This window comes from Callorhinus ursinus, unplaced genomic scaffold, assembly GCF_003265705.2.
Source record: "Callorhinus ursinus isolate GAN/ISIS: 27379988/994484 unplaced genomic scaffold, GSC_fseal_2.0 scaffold8, whole genome shotgun sequence".
Lineage (NCBI taxonomy): Eukaryota > Metazoa > Chordata > Mammalia > Carnivora > Otariidae > Callorhinus > Callorhinus ursinus.
In genome coordinates, this window is record NW_027397070.1 from 32053704 (window position 1) to 32061385 (window position 7682).

The 7682-nt window shown below is 48.4% G+C and overlaps 1 protein-coding gene across 1 annotated transcript in view; it reads right to left on the reverse strand.

Annotated features, from left to right (window-relative positions):
- SLC35F4 (solute carrier family 35 member F4) overlaps nucleotides 1-6927 on the reverse strand; it is a 220753-nt gene extending 213826 nt beyond the window's left edge. The window contains exon 1 of the mRNA XM_025869964.2: nucleotides 6825-6927. Coding sequence (XP_025725749.1) covers nucleotides 6825-6927 — 103 coding nt within the window. The remainder of the gene's footprint in view (nucleotides 1-6824) is intronic.
- Between the last annotated feature and the right edge of the window lie 755 nt (nucleotides 6928-7682).

The following is a 7682-nucleotide window of genomic DNA, read 5'->3' on the forward strand; positions in this document are numbered from 1 at the left end:
ACTAGACACTTTACCTAAGAGGAAAATAAATAAATAAAGTCAGTCCGTGCCCTCCCCAAGCTCTGTGGGTGAGACAGCCTGGTGTAAAGTAAACAGCCGAAAATAGTGTGCTAAATGCTGGAGCAGAGGTGAGTACACAGTATTAGGGGTGCACAGAGGGAGGATTAATCCAGCCTGGAGCAATCAGGAAGCTTTACAGAAGACAGGACGTTTAAACTCAGCCTTTAAAGATAAATAGGAGCTTTCCAAAGAGTGACGAAGGAGACACAGGGAGAGGAACCATCTGGCCAGAGTGTAAAAAGGCACTGAGGAGAAGAGCATGGAGACAATGATGTTATCAAAACAATGAGCTCCTTGATGAGACTATGCCCAGGGTTTGTGAAGTCCATGTCGGCTATGAAATTAAAAAACAAACAAACAACAAAACTGGGCTAAAAATCCAACAACTTAAGTAGATTAAGGTGCTTGAATACATGGAAGACTGTGAATACATTACATTTATTAAAAATATAGAGACCAATGAGAGAAATGTTCAGTATGAAATAAAAAGAATTTGCACATGTCTATGGATATAAAAAAGCCTGAAAGGATAGTGTTAACCAAAATGTTAATACTAATCACCTCTGGGTGATAGAATTATGAGTAATTTTGTTCTAATCTCTCTTTGCTTCTCTGCCTTCCAGGTTTTCTGCATTAAGCATGCTTTACTTTGGCAATTAGTGGGGGAAATGTGTGCTAAAATAGAACAATGTAAGCTGGGCTCAGATTGTGGCATGCTAAGGAGTTTGGACTTTATGCCACAGAAAAGGAAGATTTATTCCAGGCATTTGATCAAGGATGGGAGATGAACCGATTTGCATTTTAGGGAATTAAACGCTGTTAAGGTGTGCATACTGGATTAGAAGGGTTTGAGGCTGGAGGAAAGATGTGATGAATAAAACTAAAGCAGTGCCAGTAGGGATGGAAAACACATATTTGGGGAAGAACAGGTAGGACTTCTTAACTGAATACAGGGTTAAAAAAAAAAAAAAAGGTAGAGGTTTGAGGATAACTCCAGGTTTCCAGGCAATTGGTCAGATAGATATTGGAAGCTAAAAAGCACAATAAGAAGGAAAAGGCATATTTTAAGGACAGGCTGATGAATTTAGTTTTATGTGTGACATGCCAACAGGACATTCAGGTAGGAATTCTAGGAGGAAATCTGAAATGGACTCAGAAAAGAGGAAAAGAAGTCCTAGATATACGGACTCATAGGAGATGGTGAAGCCGTGGGATTGAATGAGTTTGCGCAGCGAAAGTCGGGTGAGAAGAGACAGCTGAGACATGCTAAGTCTATGGCCGCTGTCGGGGACGTCAGAAAGCCAGACCCAGAGGTTGGTGGAGTTCTCTCTGGGGATGGGGTGGTCAGGGCTGGGATCAGAGCAAGAGGAAGAGACTGCACCATCACGGCTACCAACAGTAACCAACCACAGAACCTGGTCACTAATGGGGCATAGGAAAGCAAAAGGCCAACAGGTGCCAAAGACATAGAATAAAGAGAGGCAGCTGGTCACCATCTGAGGTGGAAGGTGAGGTAGAGAGAGGCAAAGTAAGCACAGTAGCGATTACCAAGCGAGACGGTTCCACAGAGGACGGAACTTTTTTGAAAGCTGTCAAAGCTGACCTACTGCATGGCTGTCCCGAGGCAGCAACTTCTATACTCTTTTTTACAAACAAGGAAACTGATGTACACAGGGAAGGTCGTGGAGCCAGTTCCTGGCAGGTTTAAGACTAGAATCAATCTCCAAACCTCTAGGGCTTAATTCACTACATATTAACATACTGCCTCCTTATGCAAACACAAAAGAGAAGGCTCACCCCAAAAATATCAATTATGGAATACAGTAAAACATAAATTGACTTCACTTAATGGAAATAACATCTTACAGCATATAGCTCTCTCTCTCTGACCACCACATCTTGTCTTCCAGCTAACTTCTGCTACCCTTTGCTCTCACCGAGATTGCAATCCACTGATCCTTACCGCCTCTTTTTTCTCTGCCTTTACCTTGATTTCCTCTCCTCTCCTTACCAGTTTTAAATGCTATGGTCAGTCATTACAGTAATGCCTCCCTTGCATGCATTCACTACTCTCTTGTCCCTATTATTGTACTATACCCATTGGACAATGTGCAACTCCGGTTAAAACCTTCTCTTCACTTGCTCCATGTCGTCATTGTGTCAGTGAATACAACAACCTACTGACTGGTCTCACTTTATATTTGTGGCCAGAAGCTTGAAGTGGGCCCGGTAAGGCAGCCAGACAACCTTACTGCACTTCCCCAGTCTGTTCACTCTCCCTGCTTAACTATTCACACCTTCTCTCTCCTCCAACCACTACCACCCCTCCCCCACCCTCACTCTCAGTTGATTCCTCGCTTCCTCTTTGGAGAAAACTAAAGCTACAAAAGAGAACCTCAACTGACCCCCACCATCTTGGTTACCCACCTTCCAGAACCTGCACCCACATCTTCTGCCCTACATCCATGAAATGTCCTTTGTGTTGTGCAGTAGATTCCACACCTTATCTCTCCAACATCACTCATTGTTCTTTCTCTATTGAATCACTCTCAAGTGCACGCAAACATGCTGTTATCTCTTCCAATTAAAAAAAAACAAACAACTTCTTAACCCTACTATGCCCATTTCCTCTGCTCCCCTTTGCACACACACACAAAAAAAACCCTTGAAGAACTACCTATACTCACAGTTCCAAGTCCTCTCTCTAATTTTCTCTTACACACATTTGAGTACTTTTATCCTACCTTACCTGCTCTTGCCAAGGTTCTAGTCAAGGTCACCAAAGATCCCCAGTTGCCAAATTCAGTGGTCAGTTACCAGTCTTTATTTTACTTAACTTTTCAGCAGCATGGGACTCAGCTGATCCCTTCCCCTTGAAACTCTTCACTGGCTTCCAGGGTATCACATGCTCCTGGTTTTCCTCACACCTCCCTGACCCCCCCCCTTCTTGGTCTTCCATGGTGGTTTCTCTTCTCCCCAGCCTCTTAATGTCTGAGAGCCCCAGGGTTCAGTTCAGTCCTTGTTCCTCTTTTCTTCTCTACATAAATTCATTCCTTGGAGATTTCATCAGTCCTGGGCTTCAGATACCATCCAAATGCTGAAAAATCCCTAATTTATATCTCCAATCAGATATTTCCTCTGAATTCCAGGCTTACCCTTCATCTCCAATTACAGGTAACATTTCCAAAATATTATCCTTACCCCCCGCCCTCCCAAAGCCTCTCTACCTTGAAGCCTTCCACACTTCAGCTGTTGGCAACTCAAAGTCGGTCAAACCAGAAAGGACGGGATCATTTTTTGCTCCTCTCTCCCTCTCTCTCTCCCTCTCTCTCGTAGATGCCATATCCAATCCATCAGGAATCCCACTTAGCTCTAATTTCAGGTATCTGTAGAATCTGACCACCTCTTCCCACCTGTGTTACCGCTCTGGTTCCCCGGCACCATGCTCTCTCACCCAGGTTAGAGCAGTAACATACTAACTAGTCTCTCTGCTTGCACCCCCGCCTGAATAGAGCAGCCAAACTGATCCTTTTGAAAGTCAAGTCACATCACTCCTTTGTCAACACCCCCACAAAGGCTCCCCAGCCAAAGGACTGATGATGGCCTATAAGGCCCTACTTTACCTGAGCCCTGCACCCACAGTGACCTTGCCTCCAACCACTCTCCCAGCTGTTCACCCCCGCTTCAGCCACGCAGACCTCTGTGCTTTTTCTCTAGCATGCCAGACACGTACCACCTCAGAGCCTTGTATTGGCTGTTTCTTCTGCCTGGAACATCTTCCAGATGTCCACATGTCTAACTTCTTCACATACCTCAAAGGTTTTGCCTGCTTGTGACCTCCTCAATGAAGTCTCAGCTGACGTAAAAATTGCCACAATCTCTACCCCCCCACCTCAGAATCTGTCATTCTTTTTACCCTGTTGTGGTATTTTTTAAAAGCACCGATCACCTTGAAATAGACTACATTACTTATTTGTTTGTTTGTTTGTTCACATTATTGCCTGTCTTCACCCACTGAAACTTCAGCTCTAAAAAGGAAAGCATTTTTGTCTGTTTTGTTCACGGATGTATTCCTGGCACACAGGAGGTGCTCACTTAACACTTGTTGAATGGATGAATCTATTTCCCCTACCAGGCTGTAAGTAACTCGAAGCTAGACAAATGCTTCAATCATTTCTGTACCTTGATTATTATCCTGATAATATCATCTATATTATAAATTATATATTATATGTGTAATATATATATACACACACATTTCTTTTTTTGTATCAGGCTAATAGAATTTCTTCTGGGCAAGGTACTCCTCTTCCAGACTGCCAGGGATGGCAGCACTATACATTAACAGGAGGCTGATCATTGATGCATTTTCTCAGAGGTGAGTCCCCACTTACCTCTAAAAAGGTAAATGGCATAGATACACAGAGGTCATCCTTCAGGCCTCATACATAACCAGTCAGAAAATGGGAAAGTCACCTTGTCTTCACATATTATACGTTCTTCCCCATAGCCTTTTCCTAAACATGTCCCTCCAGATTTTCCCCAAGCTGTTGCTCATTCTTGGTAACAGCTAAATCAATTGACCATATTGTACTGGTTTGCTTCAATGTGTTTGTTTACTAGTTGAAGCCTGCATTAAGGGCAGGATTATTTCATGGTGCTCGGCTGCCTGGCTCTCTTCCAGCCCTCTCCTCTCCTAGTCTCTCTTTGTGCAAAATGGCAAGCTCTTTCCAACTCTGAAAGCACGAACATCCTGAAAGTTCTTTGACGATCATGTAATTCTCTGTGCTTGTGAGATGCTGTCTTCACTGAGCTCTGTGACCTGAAGTTAGGTAAGTGCCCATCACAAATAACTATGCCAACTGTATCTCCATCCCTTTTAGCTTCAGTTACTGTCTCAGCCAACACTCTTCCCTCTTTTTGTCCTATTATTCTGCAAATGATACATGACCAGTTATTTGACCGAGTCCGAAAAGATAATATGAACACGATTTTATCTAAAATGTCACTTTTCCAGGATTCCATTTGGTTTGTTCTTTATTAACTGAAGTTCCATTGTTATAAAAATTACAATAATAAACTACCCTGAGTCTTGTAATTGCACAGCTTCTCCATTCTCTAAGTAACCAAAAATCCCATCGTTCCTAATTAAAATATTCAAAGGTGAAATCCAAGTAATCTCCACATGGAATACTAGTGCTTCCACAGAGGTTTCTAGGGTTAAAAAAGAAACCCTTTGCCAATAGGGGAAAAAAAGAAGTTTCTGAGTCTATAGTACAAAGACTTCAAACTGCATTCCACAGTGTGTTATTTTCTTTCCAGAAAATTCTAACACTATATAATTACTTTTGTATGGAAAATGAATAATGTAAGCTTCTAAAAACAGACAGAAACCATCCAAATCAGATAGGCCTTTCCTGAAACCAAATGAAATATTAAATGAGAAAATATCTCTATAAGAACAAAGCTCTTGGATTATTATTAAATAGAGATGGAGCATAGTGGGGGAGAAAGTTCCATGGGGGAAAAAAAGTGTTTTCTCGTCTACGTGTCAGGGTTTGTCTGCTTCTGAGAAATTGTAACATTGCTCGGACCCCAAAATGTCATCGAAAAATACCAATCAAGAAACGCATCTAGGCTCTTGCAAGGTTTCCGGTTAAAAATAACAGCAAAAAATATCAATTAAGCTCCATCTATTGCGACAGAAATGCATTGATATAGGAAAAGCGAAATCCCACCTGCATGGGAATTAAGCCGCAACTCGTCCCCCAATTCGGAGAAAAACGAGCTTCGCTCCGCTCGCTGGCTGAACTAATTCCAGCAAAGATAGCCAGTAGGTTTGTGTGTTGGGGGAAGGGGACAGAATAGAGCGCGCCTCACCGCCCTCCCCCCAAAACTGCTCCAGAAACGTGAAAGCATCTGCGCCGCACGACCTCGCTTGGCCGGGAGAAAACCGGTGCGGAACGGAGAAGCCTCCTCGGGCTCAGAAGTAGCCGCGACGTGCGGCGGGCAGCGCGGGCGCCTGGCCCTGTCGCGCCTCCCCCTTCCACCCGCCCCACCCCCAGTCGTAGGCACGGGTCTCTGAGGACCTGAGCAGGTTCTCTCTCGGCCCAGGGTGGAGGACCTCGCAAAGACATTTTTAGCAGGAGTAATTCCCGCGCTGGCAACGTCTCGACAGCCCGAGTGAACAAGCCCAGGCGGCCTGCGCCGGGACCCACATCTGGCTCCGCCGGCCCCGGGCCGGCCCCACCTCCGAGCCCACCCAGCCTGCGTGCCCCGCGCCCCCGGCCCGCGGCCGGGCACCTAGCAGGGGCTTGGGGTGGGGTTGGGGGGTGGAGTGCAGCACCTAGGGCTGACTTTGCGCTAAGTAAACAGCCATGGCAGCCTTCCCCGGTCGTAGATAAGCCAGAGGTGAGCCGGCCGACGGCTGTCAGGAACGCTCACCGGGCACCCCCCCCCCCACCCCGCGGGCGGCCCGCCGGCGGCCGGCCCCCACCCCCCCCGGCCCCCCCCCCCCCCCGCCCTGCGCTACCGACCCCGAGGCTGCGCCTGTTAACAAACTCCTGGGCGCAAATGGCCCGGGCCCCCGTTTTGTCTCGCGGTTCAGCACCGAGGACAACGGACATAGTTTTCGCCCCAGCGGCCCCACCGCCAGCAGGGTAGCGTTAGCTGCACAGGCAGGGCTGCAGGTGTCCGGACGGCGCGCCCTCCCGCATCCCACCCGCTCCGGCGCCCAGGAGCAAGGCAGCCCCGCGGCGTCTTACTTTTCTGGCTGGAGTAACCCGGGTAATAGCCATAGTAGCCGGTGATCCGCAGGATCCGGTCCTCGATGGTAGCCACCCCGTTGGGGGCCGCCTTGACATCCATAGAGAGCGCGGGGCAGCGGCCCCGGGCGCGGCGGGGCGGAGAGCGCAGCGCGGGGCCCGGGAGCTGGTGCAGGTGCAGCCGCCGCCGGTGCTGATGCTGCAACTCGTGCTCCCGCGCCCGGGCTCTGACTCCACCGCCCGGCGCAGCACCGGCTCCGCATCACAGCGGCGGCGGCGGCGGCGGCGGTGGAGCGGCCCCCACTCTGGCCGGCCTCTCCGTTAGCCTGGCAGCTCTCCCGCCCGCCGCCCGGCGCACTGCTGCCCGAACAGCGCCCCCTCACCTCCGACGCCCACCGCGACCGGGGCGGGTGTGGGCGCCCCACCTGGCCTCAGACTCTCCTGGTTAACCCTTCTGCACCCCTTCCCAGAGGACTTGACATTCCCCCCCAGCCCCACCTGCCAGAAGGGATGCTCGGTCCAGGGGCGTGGGAGGAGACGAGAAGGTGAGATGGTGGCAGGGGCTCCGGGAGGAGGGGTGGAGATGGAAGAGACCCAAGCGGAACCAAGTGTTAATGTGAGAGGTGCACACTGTCGCTTGGGGAGATGACACATCGGGGGCGCCGCGGGGTCTTGGTCCACGCTTGGCGTCTACACCACCTGGGGCCAGCAGACATGCAAGCGTTCCTAGGAGTTAATCAGTTCCCGAAACTTGCCTAGACGACAGGGAGTCTTTTCTTAAAAAATGAAAAGAAAAAAAAAATGAGGCCTCAGCAGGTGGTATGTGAAGTGATTGTCCAGGTATTGTGGACACAAAGA